At 46.6% G+C, this 17,947-nt stretch overlaps 1 protein-coding gene across 1 annotated transcript; it reads right to left on the reverse strand.

Moving 5' to 3' along the window:
• Positions 1-1,248: 1,248 nt before the first annotated feature.
• Positions 1,249-17,633, reverse strand: NRIP2 (nuclear receptor interacting protein 2). Its single transcript, XM_054628348.2, has 6 exons — positions 16,578-17,633; positions 11,843-12,013; positions 7,312-7,394; positions 6,763-6,890; positions 4,833-4,885; positions 1,249-4,026 (listed from the first exon to the last, which is right to left on the reverse strand). The coding sequence occupies exons 1-6, from the start codon at positions 16,806-16,808 to the stop codon at positions 3,934-3,936; spliced, it is 759 nt and encodes a 252-aa protein (XP_054484323.2). The 5' UTR covers positions 16,809-17,633; the 3' UTR covers positions 1,249-3,933.
• Positions 17,634-17,947: the final 314 nt, after the last annotated feature.

Below are 17,947 nucleotides of genomic sequence, written 5' to 3' on the forward strand. Positions count from 1 at the left end.
TGAGGTGTCTGCCATGGCATCATGACCTGCAGTTCTCATTTAGTCATATAAATGGTTTTTTCTGGAAGTTCTGCCTGTAGCAAAGCTTGATGGGGAAGTTCCAAGATAATCTGTTGGCAACAGATTCCTCAATGTTTGGACAAAAGAGACTTCTACTGAGTGGATCTCTGTTCAACTGACATGGACAGGAGGAGGGTGAAGAGTATGTCTTCTGCCCTGGAGCTGATTTCAGAGCAGATAAATGTATTAATTTATTGCTTTCTTGGAAACATCCTCTCTGACTGAGAATTTATACGTGCAGTTGTTAACAACACAGAGGAAAGGCTGGCAAGATTGTGGCACAATGTGGGAGTGTATTAGCAGCCAGGGCACAAGGCAAGTGTTAAAAGGATTCTCTAAAAAGGAAAGAATTCCTTTTTGAAGGAAATTTGTCACTTACCAGTGTGAAAAGAAGGAAAGGAGGATGCAAAGGAGTCACTAAGCAGAGAAGAGAGAAATAGATAGGGCTGGAGATTTTCACCTACTGTAGCACATCAATTCAAAGATGAGCCTGAACTGTTAATGGTTTAGGATATGAGGCATAATGGTTTAGGATATGAGGCATATGATCCACAGAAAGGCTGTAGGATGTTCTGGATGTGAGCAAAAGCAGTTATTCCAAGACAGACATGTAGGAACAGCACCTGGTGAATTCCAGCAGCAGCTAGAGTGCAGTATCTGCAGGGCTGCAAGTGACAGGCAGTAGTCAAAACAATTGTCAACTCAAAGTCATGGCAGTTTTCTGTAGGATCCCATCCAACACTCCTTTTAAATCATTGGAAAGATTCCTGTTGGCTTCAGTTTGAAGGCTCCTTCTCACCTACACCCTGCCCTAGCCAGGACCCAGCTGCAAAACTGACACCAGGCACTGCTCTCATGAGGAAGTGGCCAGCACTTAGAGCTGTTGGTGGCCCTCCCCTTCCCATGCACTGGTGGGCACCAGCAAAGCCCAGCAAAAGCTGTCACACTCTGGAAGGCAGCAGAGACCTGCCTGGGCATCAGCAAAGCCCAACAAAAGCCCTGTGGTGCTCCACAGGGAAGCTGGGCCACATACGGGCCTGGCAAAGCCTGGCAGAAGCCCTGGGACACTCTGAAAGGCAGCAGGGCCCCTTGCAGGGCAAAGCAAAACTTAGCAGAAGCCCCAGGGTGCTCTGGAGGGAAGCAGGGCCCCTTGTGGGAACGACAAAAGTCATCAGATAGGGTTAGGTGGTTGTGGTTAGGTGTAGGGTTAGGGACATGGGTCAGGTGGTTGTGGTTAGGTGTAGGGTTAGGGACATGGGTTAGGTGGTTGTGGTTAGGTGTAGGGTTAGGGATATGGGTTAGGTGGTTGTGGTTAGGTGTAGGGTTAGGGATATGGGTTAGGTGGTTGTGGTTAGGTGTAGGGTTAGGGACATGGGTTAGGTGGTTGTGGTTAGGTGTAGGGATATGTTTAGAGTTGGGGTTAGGTTTTGTTACATGGTTTGCGGTTTAGAGGTAGGGGTGAGGTTTAGGCCTTGGAGTTTAGGTTTAGGGGTTGGGGTTAGCTTCATGGTTAGCATTAGGGTTGGGGATTATGGTTAGGTTTTGGGATTAGGGTTTATAGTTAATATCTTTATGATTAGGTTTCTGTCTTGGGTTTAAAGTCACATGGTAAATGTTTGGGTTACAGTGTTAAATTTAGGGTGTTATTTTTAATGGGTTTTTTTATAGTTAGGAGGTGGAGATTTGATTTAGGTGTTAAAATTAGCATTAAGTTTTAGAGTTCGTTTTAGGAGTTAAATTTAGGATTAAGATTTAGTGCCTTACATCTTAGATTTAGTGTCATTGTTAGGGTTTATTGTTTGGGTTAGGGCTAAAGTCAGCTTTTGGGTTGTGATTTAGAGTTTTTTTTAAATAGATCATAGAAATTAATAAGATTTGTAATGGACATGGTATCTGTATGTATAGACTATTTGCCCTTGTTCTACATGCTGTTTTTAGAGGGCAGTGGGATTTGGAAACTGGGTGAGTTGATGCATATAGCAACAGGTGTTTTGCCTATCACAAGCAAGATTTTGTCAGCAGAATTGGCCCGGACACCACGTAGACTGCAGCTAGAATACAAGATGGTTTAGTACAAGTGTGAGCTCTCTAGACCCCTGGATAGGGATTTGAGAAGCCAGTCAGGCATGCAAGTGATACAAATCCAGGAGGAATTACTGCTGCTTTGGAAGACAGGCTCATGGAGCAGGCATGCTTTCCTGACTAAATGAAAGAACCATTGGTGTCACTCGAGAGATTCATGGAAAGCAGTTCATGCAGCCAGAAATAGTCAGATGCACAAGTAGAAGAGTGGCAGAGATGTCAAGGAATGTATCAGAAGCTGCAAGATATGATGACTAACAGTAAAAGTCTGCTGCTCCTTGTGGGAGCAGCAGATGCCAGTCACGCCGACTATCACTGGTAAGTGAATCCCAAATCATATCAGCCAGGCTTTACTCTGATGTCCTTAGTATGTGTTAAACTAGTACACAAAAGAACTAACAAAAAAAAAAAAAAAAGAAAGCAAAAATGCATACACATGTTTTTTGAGAAACACAACAGAGCCAATGACCAGTTTGATAAAAAAGGAAGAGAATCAGCGGCATTTAATCCAGGAAAATAGGCAAAATGGGGTTGTCATAGCCTTTTAAGGGTGGATAAAGGTATATTTTGCAGTTGGGATAGTGAATCAGTAGCCATGAGGCATGGAACAAGCCCTGATCTGATGCATTTTCCTAGGGCTAGTTAAGAATAGATTATGTATTTTTAATATAGCTATGCTTTAGTATGGAAATTAAAAAGGAATTAAAGAAATCAAATAAACCCAATTGTTAAGTGACTTAATAATCACCTTTAACATTCCAGATGAGTTCACAGCTCTCTAACCAGAGCTAATGCTACAAATTCTCATTTGGTGCAAGAGAAGCAAAGCTGATGGACTGTGTGATGCCAGGACTCAAGGCTGATGATGTGTCTATGTTTAATCACTGGATTTCAAGTTGAAAGAAAGGAGCTGGCAGAGCAGAAGACTTGGTGCTGTAATTCATCTCAGCATTTAAACTGAGTGGCAGGATCTCCGATGAAGCAGCAGAGGGAACAGGGATGCAGCTCTAGCAGCTGGAGTGCAGAGAGGAGTGGCCTGGCCAGAAGAACAGGGTGTGCAAGTCTGATTACAGGGTGTACACCAAGAGATGGTAAGCATTGCCATTCATATAATATAGCTTAGTGCCCAGAGATGCAATGGCAAAGCCCAAGCCCCTGTCAGTGCTTTAGGTGTCTGCACTCAACATTTCTGTTAAGGTTTCTTAGAACTGAGAACTCTAAAACTGTTTTTGCCACAGTTTTCCCCAGAAAATACTTCTGTTTTGCTCTGAGCCAGCAAAAAGCAGCAAAATCCAGCTTCCCAGAGTACAGACAAAGGGAACAGAGCCCTTCTGACAAAGAAACAGGACTGGTGTATGCTGGCATTGAGGCAATGAGAAGGGAAAGATTCGTGGTAATCTTTGGAGGTCTTCAAAGAAAACGCTGTTCTCCTGTCAACAGAACAACTGGAGATTGTTCACAGAGACTCTCTTGTGAACGGAGTGTGTTGTAAAGTCATTAAAGGGGTAGCATAAATTTATTACAGAACCAGAAATTGGAGTGACTAGGGCCAAATAGCAGAACAAGAACAAAATGCCCACTTGGCACATCAGGACAAGCAAGAGGGTCCACTGAAAGGAGGGATATCTCAAGTTGAGGCACTCCCAGTGACAGTTTCCAGCACCCACTTGCCTTTTTCTCACTCCCCATTGAATGCCTCAGCCTAGAACTCAGCAAGGTTAGGGGCATGGGAGCCTCACCCTCATCTCTCTCTCATGGCAGCAAGTCTCCAGACTTGGGTAATGCAGCCAGTCACTGACCAGGCTCTTCAGAGGCATGTAGAAAAGGCAGCTCCTCACTCAGTGCTTTAAATCTCAGGACTCCTTCCTCCAAGTCGATGCAACACTAAAGAAGGAGAGGGACAGTTATTTTCTGGACATTTCAGATAGCAAATCTCATTACGTCTATGATTAGGGAGCACCTGTAACACCTCTCTGGGTTTGTAGAGACCTTACAGGTTTCCTTCCCTGTCCCACATGCTGCCTCCTTGCTCCAGCCCCCTGTAGTGGGGTTCATCTCCAAACCCTTCACAGGGCCATTTCCCTCCCTTCTTCCTATGACCCTCTCTGAGTTGATGTCCTCACATCCCTCAGCCATTCAATCCATTGGTTTTTCTTGTTTTATGAGCCTGGCATGTGGCCACAAGTGTGTGACAGGCAGGAACCAGCTTGCTGCAGCCATATCCTGAGCCACCCAGGAGCCAGGCTCAGCAGAGCACTGACCCTGAGCCAAGCTGACAAAAGGACTCTTTCCACTCATGGCAGTGAGTGTTGGACACTGAATGTGATCACACAGCTGCACTTGGCTTAAAGCAAGGGCACAGCTTGTTCTCATCTGCCTTCCAAGGGCAACATGGGTCTAAGTCGTGCCTTTTCTTGTCTCCTCTTCATTTTCCTCCTGCACGTTGTATGGCCAGGAATACAGAAAATGGGAGATATGATAGTACCCTACTGAGTGTTTTCTTTCTTAAAACCTTTAAGAAGGGCTGGGAAGGAGTCAGTGACTCAGAGCATACTGCACCAGTCAGGCAGCTGTGTGACAAGCATTGCCCTGAGAGACCTGGACATTAAGTAATTTTGATGCTTACAACAACCAGATCTTGGAGAGCTTCCTGAGAGGAGCCCTGCAATAAGCAAGGAGCTGTTCCTTACCTTAAGAGACAACAGAGTCTGGAGGCCAATGCAAAACTCCAGCATTTCATCATCTGAGAAGAGAGAAGAGACTGATCAGGCTTTAGGTTATGTAATACTGCCTCATTAAAGAAAGTGTGTCTCTCCTGTAAAAGGATATGAAATACAAGAACATCTGATTCATGAATTTTTATGAATCAATATGAAGCAGATAAAAAATAACAAAGAAAAGGATGAGTTAAACACACCAACATTAACAAGCAGGTGGTAGCAGTGACAATAATAAATCTCTCTTCTGTCACTCACTGATGAGCCTTTAAAGGAGCTGTTTAGGCACAGTCCTGTAGATGGTCAAAATGAACTTTGCAGCTGATAAGAGAAGGAAACCATGATTATCATGACTACTATGAGATAAATTTGAAGGTGTTTGTGTGATTGTTTGAAACTTAATATGAGACATCAGAAGGGGCTTGTGAGATCCCATGAAACTTACTGTGGGCTGTGTAAGGGAAGAACAAAAGGCAGAAGGCAAGCAGCAGGGTGAATCAGGGGAGAACAAGCATGGGAAAATGGAGAGGAGAGGGGATAAGGGTCACATGCAAGCAGGCTCTTGGTTTAGTTTTCTGACCAAAGCCTGCACCTAATAGCTGCAGTCTAACTGATCTTATGAAATAATTTTATTAAGGTGTTTTTTTCCATGTAACTTGTCTGTCCTACTCGTAACCACTGCAAGTCTTCAGTGTCAGCAAACATAGAAGATGCCAGGGTTTAAAGTGGTAGCTAAGGGGAATTCCCAGGTCCTGGAGTCTGCAGTAATCAGCAGCCACTTGTAATTTCATTAGCACTTCACATGTCTCCTGGAGGCCTGCTTGCCCTGTAACCAGTGGCTGTAATTTACAATTTATTTCTACCACATAAGTGAGAGCACAGGGAGATGTAAGACGCAGGTGTGGCAATTCTGCTCCTTCCAGGCAGCCATTTCCATGTTCCAACAAAATGGGTAGTAGGTAGTAGCTGTGGGGTAAATTCACCTGTTATGGTGCTAGTACAGATTCCCCATGAAGGGCAAGAACAAGCAGAGTGGAAACCAGGAAAGAGCAAGCTGGAGTGTGTAGGAGGAGGAAGCTCTTTCTAGATAACTTAGGAATGTGGGAAAAATGTACATGAAAAGAGGGAGCAAGAGAAGCCTTGGAAGATGAACAGGACTCATTGAAGATGGGAAACAGATTAAAGCAAGAAGGTAAAGCTGGAAGACTAATAGGGAGAAAGATCGGGGGGGAAAGAAGACAATCCCGTTATTTTCAGCATATGCACAGCTTGATGTAAATGCAGAACATGCACCCTTTCTGCTGTTTTCTGGGCCTGCCTCAGTGCCCCCTGGCCTGACCTTGTCTCCTATGGCTCCTTCCTTCACAGGGTCCTGCTGCAGGACACTGAAGGAGACTTAGCACTCTGGGGCTTCCAGGTTCTTTCAGGGTGCTCCCTGCAGCAGAGGCAGAGGAGCACACAGAGAAGCACTCTAGGAAATAAGCTGTACCCTCTGTTACTTTCTCTGATGACTTGCAGACAGCCAGAGACACAAGTGCCCATTCCGTAGGAGAACATAAGGCACCAGAGGATTTATCAAGCCATCTGCAGAATTTTATGAAAGCTCCATTTTAGAATTGAAATGAGAATTCAATTCAACTAAGATTTTTCACATCCTTAGTTAAGACTGAAAAAGGACCTAATTTCTCCCCACTTTCAATGTCTTCTCTGTACTCTTCCTATGCCCTTTGCCTTTGGTTACATTGAGGGTATTCACTTGTATGGTGATGTTGGCCTGCAGTAGAGGTGGCCACATCACCAGCCTTCCACCATGTCATGCTTTTTCCAAAGGTCCTTTAAATGCCCTTGGCAGGGCAAGAGGGACACAGGAGAAACAAGGGAGAGGAGGGACTGGCACTCTCACCTACAACCAGTGCTGAACACAGCACTGTCTCCTGGCCAAATTGCAACTCCAAATGTTCTACTCGGCCAACAACGCTGGGGATGGGGGGAGAGAGGTCTCCACAGTCCATGGCAGACACTTCTTCCAGCCTGTGGGACACAAGAGGTATTATTGCCTCAAGCAGAGGAAGAGGGGGAAAACCAGGACTCTCTGCCAAACAGATGGCAGTTCTTCTGGGCCTCACTGGGAACAGGCCCACAAGAGGGGGATCTCTTTCACAGCATATGCCTGGAGGCAGATTCAACCAGCAAAACCTCAGCACCAGCCACCAGCTGGGCAGCTTTGCCTTACAGCACAGGCAGGCAGAAATGCACAGCTCTGCTTCAGAGCCTGGGGTCTGCACACACCTTTGCCAGTGCTCTAATGCCTTTCCCTGTAGCCCACCCTCTGCATCTTCTCCTCAACAGCCATGCCAGTCATTATCCCTGGGGATGGGAATCCAGAGTGCCTGGGTTCTTGCCATGGTTTTTCCTTTAGCCATCCCTCCTTTTGTACTGTGCAAAGACTTACCCCAGCTGGTTTAAACACCTCTTGGAGATGAGGTTTGGTAGACACCCAGTGTTAACAGTTGCTTTCAATACCTGACCTTGGCACTAGAAAAAACAACAACAGATAATTACTGTAGGCTCAAAATTGGCATATTCACTCCTCCAACAGTGTGACTTAGATTTTCTGAGCAACATAGCCAAGTTGTGGTGTTTTAGGCAGTAGTCAGAAGGCAAGAGTTTCATCCAAGACAATGGTGGTTTCCTCAGTGCTCTGCAAATCGCTCTCAAACACTTCTTTTTGAATTTGTTTTCCTTCATTTGTATTTGATTGCCCAGACATTTATCTTCGTGTGACTTTAACTTAACAGTATTCCAGTCAGGAGATGCATAGTTAGAGAAATTGTTCATAAAACCAACATGGACTTTGTTTGCAGAGCAGTAAGTAATATGCAAAATTTTCAAAGGAATACAAGAATGTGCTAGTTTTTCTCTCCATTTTTTCTGGTATTGCAGAGAACAATGTCCCGGAGCTAAACGTTTATTCTCAGCAGAAAAGCTGCCAGAGGGAGAAGTCTGAAGGAGAAGCAGGAGTACCCAGGACAAACACACCTGAAATGAGCTTAAATTTAAGGCAGTTCCCAAGATAACTGGCAAATCCATGTGACTCCTGAATCCAAGACACAACTTAATCAAGAGATGACTATTTTGTGTAGGGCTTACATCATATTCCTGTATAGCTCTTTAAGTTTATAAGACATGATATTACAATAGTCATAGCTGGTGTCATTTGGCAAAGGGGCCTGCACCCTGCCCTGCACCCAAGTAACCTGTGCATGATTTTACTGGAATAGTTCCCAGTGCTTTGCTCATTTCATTTCTTTACCACTTAGAACATGAAAGGGAAAAGAAGATAAGGTTGCCATCTGTTTTCTGTCCCCTCTGCAGAGAGGTCCTTAATGGCAGGCCTGAGGTGATGAGGTAGCAGCAGGTCACATTTATTTTAGGGGGTCTGAAAACAGCATCATCCAGAACATCAATAAGAATTAGGTTGAGGAAAAAAAAAAAGGAGAAACAGGACTTAGTAAAGGAACAGGAAAAGATGGAATAACTGTCATCTACAAAATATATCTTTACCTATGGTGCCTGATCATACCTGTTCTTGATGGCCTACTTCTTCAAGGCTCTGTTTTACACCACTGCCCCAAAAAAACACCAAAAAAATCCCACCCACAGAATTTTCCTTTGGGGGGCTCATTGTATTCCTACTATCATTTGTGTTTTTCCTGTGATTCATTCTCTTCCATCCACTATGGCACTCTGTGACATGAACTACTCAGAAGCAGCAACAAACCTGCCACTTCTTCTCTACTCTCATGCTCAGTTCCAACAAGTTTAAATGCTTGAACACCTTAAGCAGACCAGCATGGCTATGAGGGACTCTGTGTAGCACCAGCAGGGTCAAGGAAAATGTCTCAATTTGCTGATTTCTTATCTAAGCCTGTGTATGATTATTAATCATCACCGAGAGCTGCATCCAGTATTTCCAAGATTTCATTTTCCAAAACGTGCTATCTCTGAGTAGTTATAAAGAGAAAGAAGAAAACAACTCCTGTGAGAAATACTGGAATGCTGCAAACAGACAATACCAACAGGGTCCCTTTCAGCCCAAACCATTCTGTGATTCTATGGCAAAATCTCCCTTCTGATTTTAGAGCTCTGCAATATCTGTGCTGCCTGGTCCTCCCTAACACATCAGCCCTGCCTGTAAAGACCGTGGCCAGACTAAGCAGAGAGGCAAGATAATGCACAGAGTGCAGGTGCATGCCAAACATCTGCCTCCACATCCTCTTTACTCAGAAACAAGACCTGGAGCATGGATAGCAATTGCTGAGGAATCACTTGGGAGCAGCAGACTTGAGATGCATGAGCTGCTGCTGTTATAATAAGCCTAAGCTGTATCACTAGGCAGATTACTGAGTTTTGTTTCAGAGCAGGCTGGGAAATCTGCAAGTTAGAGACTTGACAGGATATAATAGGACAGTGATTATTCTGTAGAAAACAACATTAAATCTCATTGAGTGTAAACAGCTCTTCACCACTAACCATTTCCCTAGAGAACTCACCAGGAGCCTGAGAAAAGTCCTTGGTCCAGCGTACCAAAAATACAATGCAGGCAGCTCATAAGCACTGCAAGGCTTCTTGGACTAGAAGGACTTTTCATCACTTTACCCACTCTCATGTCTACTCCAGAATTTTCAGTCTGTTACTACCAGTCACGTTTATTTGTTATCTAAATGTCAATTATCAGAATTTCCAAGAAAGAGGGGAAGGGGAATCAGTAAGGATCACTATAATGAGCTGTGTTTTCTGAAATGATGTCAGTTCTAAAGTCAAGAAGCTGCTTTAGCAAACAAAAGGCTGATCAATCCTAGGTTGCTTTGGCATAGAGGAAAACTGGCCTTCTACAGCAGTGAAGTTTTTCAGCATCTATTTCCAAGTCAACAAGAGACAAGCCTCACCACAAAAAATAACAGCTTGATTTTATGTTGCAGAGGCCAATCATAACTAGTTTTCCAAACTACTTTTCAAAAACTGTCACAAAAAGGGGCAATTATGCTAAAGTACCATCTGGGCAACCCACCTAAGCAAATAGGAGGGTGAGTGACTGCAGTACAACTATTATAGACTAGGTCTATCTGTGATCTCTGGGACTTAGACATAGGGCAACTAAAGCCTGTTAGAGTGAAAACACTTACTGCCTGAATCTCCATGTACCATTGAAGTCTACATATATTTGAGTTTATTCCCTAGTCAAATTCAGTTACAAGTCTTAGTGACTTTACCTTAACAAGTATTCCAGTCAAGAGATGCCTAGATGCCTTTGTTACCCCTTTGAGATTTTCAGCATACTTGCCTGTGTGTAAATGGTAGATTCGCTTTTTGCAGGAGTCAGGGAAAAAAAAGACTTCTCTGGGGCTGTGCTCCATTTCTAATAAAAACTACACTATAATCAAGCAGATCTCCAAAAGGTACCAGCTCACCTCTCTGGTTCAAATGAACTGGCAGCCTGAATCCTATTTCCTGCCACAGCTCTGTTACTGACAGCAGAGGCTTTTTGAAGTTCACAAATGTAAACATCAAAAGCAGCAAGACAAAAAGAAGGGGAGGAGAGCTTCCCTTCCTTCAGTGTAAGATCAAGTGTGACAAACAGTGACTGGCTCCTAAGAAGGGCAGAAAAAGAGAGAAACGCCTGTGCAGAATTCAGGGAGCGTTACACGCAGTGTTAGGTCTATTTCCTTGCTTGTGATGCTCATTAACCTTCCCCTGTGAGGGAAAATAAAACGTGGGTGACAGCTGGGGTTCAGTGCAATAGAAACACAAAAGGGAATGCCTGGTGGACTGTAACACTGACTTAGCTACTGTCCCTGTACATGCCTGTCCTTGTTCAGTATGCATGCCTGGCAAAAATACCACCCTTTATCAATAAACTTCCTCCTGCAGAACAATAAGGAGAGGCTATTAAAGAAAAAGAAACACCTTTATTTGCTCAAAACCAGGCTCCAAGTAATTGGAGAAATTACCCTGAGAGCCATTCATCCTGCCAGTCTGTCCCCAGGTGTGGTTAGTTAACCCAGCTATATTAAAGTCTAAAATGCAGGGTAAGCAATGCCTAATTGCAGCAGTGAAGGCTGCAAAACAAACCAGACAGTGGCTTTGCTTAGTACTGAGATATCTGATCTAAGCCTTTCAGAAACTTGCTACCAGGCTGTGTTCCTATTATAATTTATTGTGCTAAATGAATTTTCAAAGGTATATATATTTTTCTTGGAAGTGTAGCCTTTACACTCAGATATGGGAGACATTCTGTAGGACAGGTAACTGAACTAAAACCAGCTTTAAAATGGGTTTTGTACAACAGGTCTGTATCTTGGTGAGTCTCATATCTGCATGTTACTGTGCAGCTCTAAGCATCCAGCCCTCTTCCATGGGCCACAGCTTTTGGATGTGCTTTCTCTAACTGCAGGGGCCAGGGAGTAGTGTGCTCTGCGGTATAGGAGGATATAAGAAGAAAAGGAAGCTAAAAATACTGCTTCCATCAAGAGATGCAACTGTGCTAATTTGGAGCACAGTTATCCACTTTCTGAGGAGCTCCTTTGACACCTGAGAGAATCAGACTAGACTGGAATTAGTTAAATGTAAATCAGCTAGAGGCACCTGTCTTCAAGTGATAAGGAGACATTCCTTGCTTCTACATGCAGTTATAAAATACCTCGTATCATGGGAAAGCTGGCCTTCAAAGGAAGGAGATGTGATTATGGTAATTTATGTTCAAATATGGGCAACTAGAAGAAGACATGTAGCAGAAAGGCTTTCCTCTGGCTTTTGGGAAACCTGCATCCAGATTCTAGGAGAGGCCATGCATGAAATCTCTTCTTTTTGGCTGCAGCTGGCTTTGAAATTTATAACTCAGCATGGCCCTTGGGAGGAGGGCAGCTGGAACTCAGTGCTGCTGATTTCACAGTGATGGCAAATGCTCGGTGTTGTTGCCTTACCTGGCACTGTATTAGCAGGGGTGAAGTCTCTTTTCTCCTGTCCTTTTCCATTTTTTCATCCTGGTCCTTTGCCAGCGGAGATTGAACCCGTGCAGACAGACCCCTGGCCTCGCCCCGGAGCTTGTTCAGGTTGCCTTCCAAGAGGCGCCGCTGGACCACACTATGAGGCTGCTGTCTCCATCACAAAGAAAGAGAAATCCCAGCTAAGTATGGAGCTAAGGACAAGGATATTTGCTAGCCCAGGGATGCAGGTTGGAAATGCTTAACCCAAATGTCGTCCTGATGAAAGACATGCTTATCCAAAAAAACTTTCTTTAAATCCCAAGATTTTTTTTGGTAGCTGCTAATTTGGTGTTAAAGTGTTGGGATGTCTGCGGCAGGCAGGTCTCTGGGATGCAATTATTGGAGGAGAAGAATATGCCTGATGCATGCTCTCCCCACACATATCTGTTCCTTCAGCTAAACATGCACTGGAGAGTCTAATTTCTAATTAGAAATTTTGAATTAGTGCACTGCCTGCTGGGTGTGTGCTGACATCCCACCAGGCACATTCACACCTTCCAGTGTGGGAGGGCACGAGGAACACAGCATGTGTGTGGTGCACATGTGGGCAAGAAGGCAGGACTGCAGATATTTTAGGTGTACCAGCAATTATTTGTAGTGAAGCAGGAAGCTCCCCTAGGAGGAAACTAAAACGAGCTTCTAATGTTCCTTGGAGTCTGTCTCTGCTCCCCACCATCAGATGCTCTAGATTTTGCCCAGTATTGATCCATCCAGTCCCTGAACAGCTACTGAATCAACAATGGGCAGCACCAATGAAACAGGTGCCTGTTGCAGGTAGCTTTGTCCTTTATCCATGTACTCAGCCCCACAGCCCTTCTGCAGGAGTGCAGCTGCTCTGGGTTGGCCATGGCATTCCCCGTAACAACAGCCTGTTTGAAGAAAGGCAAACAATCTAAAGGGGTTAATGTGCTACAGCTTAAATTGTTGTTTTTATCTCTCTAAAGAAAAAGAAAAAATTAAGTAATCTCCCAGGTGGTGTAGCAGTTTGATGCAGGATCTTGTCAATGAGCAGGCAAAACATCTGAACTAGACCAGACCTGCCAATGAGCTGGGCTGCATTAACCCCACAGGTTTCTTGTGTTTCAGACTAGTCTCATGCATGGCCAGAGAGCTGAGGCCAGAGAAGCGTGCAAGCTGCAATTTGAAGTACCCTGATTTGTCAGATTTGCCCAGTGGTTGGTGCAGGATGGCTGCCACTGGCTCTTTGGTCACACTCAGCATTGCCCTTTGCAAGATAACAAGTTCCTCTTACCTCTGCCTCCCTGCCACTTCAAGGGGTGAGAGTCAGATCATTCACTTGCTGCATGTGAAACACCACAGCAGTTGAAAAAATGGGGTAAAAATATCCCTCTGTTCCTGGTCTTTTCCCAGCCTACTGTGCTGGTCCACAGCACAGCTAGCCCTTGTGCTTAGCTCCCTAAATACTCTGAGCACAGTGCCAGTTTGGCTGCCAGCTAACATCTGGGCCATGGGAAAAGGGCAGGGAACAAACAGCAGGTCCCCAAATTCCCATCCTCCCTCCCGCCTCCCACAATCTGGCATGCAAAGACCTTTCCCACAGAACGAGCAAGCTCTTTGCAGCTGCCACCTCTGTCCCCTTCTTGTCACTCAGGCTGGGAAGAGGCCAAGTGCTGGTGGGGATTAGCTGAGCTTTGGGATTTTGGAGGCATCTGGTTCAAGAGCAGACTCCTAGGGCCCTGCCTATCTTCTCTCTCACCAGTGAGATGGAGAAGTGGAGAGAGCGTTGTAGCTCTTGGACTGGTCAGAAACAATTAGATTTAGAGGATGGCAAGGGAGGATGTTGTGAGTGTTGTGGCCAGGAGCTGGAAAGGATGCCCTCTCAGGGCACTTAGAGGGATCAAAGAAGATTCCCAGTGCAACTTAGGGAAGGTTCAGGTTTTCCAATGTGAAACCTCCAGGCCTTGCTATGATTAGTGACATTGTATGAGCTGGGTATCTTGATTTTTGGGAGGTGAGAAGCCAGATCTTCAGGCCTTCTTGGTATTTCCAGAATATTTTAGCTCATGTAGCTACTTTTTTTTTTTTTAATTTTCCATTTAAAAAAACCCCAAAACTGATCATGCTTTTTGTTGCAAAGGTGGAAACACGAGATCTCCACGGAAATGTGTAATTACTCATTATTGGAGACATGATGGGCCCATCAAAATGCAGTCACTTCTGGATGCATTGCATAAGCTGAGTGCAGACCCAGAATACACAGAAAAGAGTGGCAAAAACTAACAGCTTGTGACTGCGAAAGAAAGTAGGTATTTTATTTTAAATTACATGAGGCCTTGCTCTAGTTTTAGGACATGGAGCTGCCACAGCTGGAGTCTCTGGCACTGTCAATGGAGACCTGTTTTGGGGAATTAATTAAACTTTCCTCCCAGTCAGTGCTGTAGGAGTCAGGGGTGTTTTACTCTCTCTGTCCAAATCAAACTCTCCAGCACATCCTACTGCTGCTTCATTTTCAGTACATTCCTTTTTTGTATTCCTGTCCTCCAGGAGGGAGCCAGATCAATTTAGGAAAAAGAGATGGGGTTTTCATAGTGCTGGAGAAATGTCTAGAAAAATAAGCCAAAAGCATATTTGGGGCTCTGATTTGCAGTGCCCAAAACATCACAGCAATATCACAGTGTCCCACTGAGTTGCAGGAACCTCTGAATCCCACTTGGAAATCTAAGACCTGGTTCTTCTTTCGCTCCAAGTTAAAGCAGAAACAGAGGTACCACATTGACCCCAGGTATGGCACTGTGTGTGTGAACTTGGCACAACAGCCACACTTTATTTTGTGCCCTCTAACACCAGAGCAAAATGTCCATGTGAGAAAAACACGTCATGCTTCATTCACTGCTCCTTAGGTCCATGGTAAAAATGTTTCAGCTATTCTGTTATGGACCAAACATGAAGTTGCAGTGGGTTGCAGTGACTGAACGCTGTCGGCATACAGCAAGTTCTCCTGCCTGGAATGGTTATTTCCAGCAGGAGAGCTGCTTGTGGCAAGTGATTTAAACAAGGACTGTCTCGCCCAAGGAACCCCTTAGGGCTTCAGGGTACCTTCATGTCACTTTGAGGCATGGTGTGACAGGAGTCAGTCCCAAAGCAAAGCTGGCAGATGTGTTTCTGCCTGCCTTTGTGGCTGGAGTCAGCGAACACGCACCAGAAGCCTCAGAAGTGGCTCATCCCCATACCCTGCCCAGGGATGCTGTGCTCCGGAGGGGATGTTGGAGCTGCAGCACTGCAGGCCCCAAGGGCCAGCACTGGCTCTCCGGGCTCCAGCGTGGCCAGAGCTCCTTCCCCACGGGGAGGAGAGTCCCTGCTCCTTGCTAGGACAGCACAGATGTGACATGGCTCTTGCCCTCCAGCCGTGACTGCACGCAGGGCTGGAGGGACGCTCCACACCATCCCTGCTGACAGCCATGAGCGCGGCTGCAGAACGGGAGCAGCAGCTCAGGGGCACTTGGAGGAACTACCCAGCCCCTGCCATGCCAGGGACTCCCAGCAGCTGCTAAGGGAGCTGAGGGAGCTGCAGGGAGGGTGGTGGGAGCGGCAGGATGTGCCAGCACGGGGACATGGCACTGACCCCTCATCTGCAAGCCACTGCACCCCAAGGTTTCTGCAGGGAGGATCAGCTCCCGTTAGTGCCAGGTCCCACACGTGTGTGGCCCTGTGCCACTGCGTGCCTGGGGAGCTGGGAAATGACTGGAGGCACACACACAAGAGCATCTGTGGTGCTGCTGCCACTGTCTGAGGATACAGAGGGGAGCACAGACTGCAGGCAGGGACAAGATCTTTTATGACACCCACTGCCACAGATGGAACAAGTGATTGTGCCCCCATCACAACCAGATGTGAGCCCTCCTTTGGGAAAATGGTTTAGACCTCCACATCCTTGAGCAGTTTAACTCTACAGCGGAGAGAAGTTGGACAGCAAAACTGCCTGAGCAAGGAGAGTATGTGTGCAGTTGAGCCAGGGAATCTGCTTCCAGCCTCGAGGAAACCCTTCCAGACCACAGACTGCCAAGGCTGCTGGAACAGACCTCCCTCCCTGATGCTCCCTGATCCACGTCACCATAAGGAGATGCCCACAGGCCTCGCTCCAGTGCCTCCTCCCCAAAGGAGTCATCCAGAGTGCCAGGTGCTGCATCTGCCTGCCTGCCTGTCTGGTTTGCAGTCCTGCCCTTTGCTTGCCCCTCCATAAATTCAGAGAGTGGGGGAAAAGAGAAAAATGCAAAAAGGGACAAGGTCAAACATAAGTCTCTCAGAATTTCATTAATTGTACTTCCCTCCCTTCTGAGTCCAGGAAGCATTCTGCTTTTGAGCTGGATCTTGCAGGGATACATGGGGGCTTTCAGAGATGTCCAACATGGAAATATACGTGTCACATGAACATACATAGGTATCGGGTGAATGGAAATTCGGATTCTGGAGAGTCCTTCCAGTCCATGTCTGCCTGAGGAGTTTGGTTCCTATGCGGAGGCACAAATAGATGGATGCAAGCAAATGAGTGATTAATTCTTTCCCCTCACCCTGACCTGCTTCTAGATGATCCTGAAGGGAAGTCTCATTTTTGCTGGACCTATGATCCTTTCACAAAACCTGACAGCAGCTCCCAACTGGAATGGAGGCTATCAGGGGAACCCCCTCCCAAACGGGATCCCACTGGACTCACCAGATCCTTGGAGGTGCCAAGCCTTGTCAAGCCATCCAGGGGCAGCAGATCAGCAGAGTCCTTGTGCACAAACTGGGTGGCCTGTTTGAGGCGCCTCTTCTGTTGCAGAATAGCTTTGTTCCTCAGCTCCATCTCACACTCCTGTCGCTCCAGGTCGGGAGCGCCCTCGCTCTGCTTCTCCTCCTGGTCTCCTTGCCCCAGTGGCAGGGGGCAACTCTTCCTTGCGCTCATGGTGAAGATTCAGAGAGAACAGGTCCTTCTTGGTGTGCTGGGGTGTTCCCTGAACTCGTCTCCTGGTGTTTGCCCTCTGGAGGCTGACTCAGTCTCTGATCTCCTTTCCCTTTCTCTTCCTCACGGCTCTCCTTCTCTTCCTTTCTCTGCCTTTCCTCCTGCTCTCTCAGTTATAACTCACCCATCTCTGAAGTGTCTCGGTGCCTGTTTCTCCCTCTGTCCTCTCCACTCCGTGTCCCTGTGCTCCCGCCTCTTCCCCTCCCTCACTTCTCCTGCCCTGACTGCAGCTTTGCCTCCTCCAGTCCGTGGGTCCGTGTCGTAATAGAAAAAGCCCCGCGTCAGAAACCGCTTTCCATAAATCACGGCAGAGCCGGCAGGATGCTCCGGCTGGAAAAATCCAGCAGCAGGAGGATGGCCCCGCTGGATGCTGGGGGCTGGACTTACCTCGGCGGGCTGCGCGCACGCACCGCGCGTGTCCGTGTCCGTGTCCGTGTGCGTGTCCGTGTCCGTGTCCGTGTCCGTGTCCGTGTCCGTGTCCGTGTCCGTGTCCGTGTGTGTGCCCGCCTGTCCCCGGCTCCTGGGGACACGCTACAGCAGCCGGCGGCAGCCTGCGCGCTCCGCTGCCTCTGCCAGGGGGATTTGATGCTTCTCCGTGTCTCTGTAAATCCTGGCAGCAGCTCGGGTCAGCCTGGAAGACGATGCATTGCCTTGGTAAATGGGAGAGAGTATCCTCCTCAAGGCTCCTGGCAGGCATGCCCAGTCTCATTTCTGCAGAGAGTGTCGTGCCTTTGCAATAGGCTGCGCTGAGGGATTGTTCTGTGTAGCTTGAATGAAATGCTGAAGGTCTGCTTTCTGCTTCCAGCCAAGGCAGGCTCTGTATTGTGCCCGACTCTGCCCTCATTTCCACCCCACTCCACCAAAGGCAATTGCCTCTGATGTTGCCGGAGCCTAAAATCACTGGCTTGTTGATACCAACAGACTTGGCTCCCTGTTTATACCAAAAGAGTGCTGACACTGCTGCAGTGTGGGATGTCTGGACCAGAGCAGACATCCCTTCTCTCAGGGGAGACAGGACATAGTAGAGCTCTGGTTTTCAACTTTCTGTCTCCATATTGTCCTGCTTGAAACTATGAATTTTA

Source organism: Agelaius phoeniceus, chromosome 2 (genome assembly GCF_051311805.1).
Source record: "Agelaius phoeniceus isolate bAgePho1 chromosome 2, bAgePho1.hap1, whole genome shotgun sequence".
Classification (NCBI taxonomy): Eukaryota; Metazoa; Chordata; class Aves; order Passeriformes; family Icteridae; genus Agelaius; species Agelaius phoeniceus.

Coding starts and splice junctions, on each gene's coding strand:
- NRIP2 (XM_054628348.2), bottom strand. CDS start 16,808: ATGAGCGCAAGGAAGAGTTGCCCCCTGCCACTGGGGCAAGGAGACCAG. Junction 7,395..11,842: donor CCCTGCTAATACAGTGCCAG/GTAAGGCAACAA, acceptor TGTTTTTTCTAG/TGCCAAGGTCAGGTATTGAA. Junction 4,886..6,762: donor GTGTTCAGCACTGGTTGTAG/GTGAGAGTGCCA, acceptor CTCTCTTCTCAG/ATGATGAAATGCTGGAGTTT.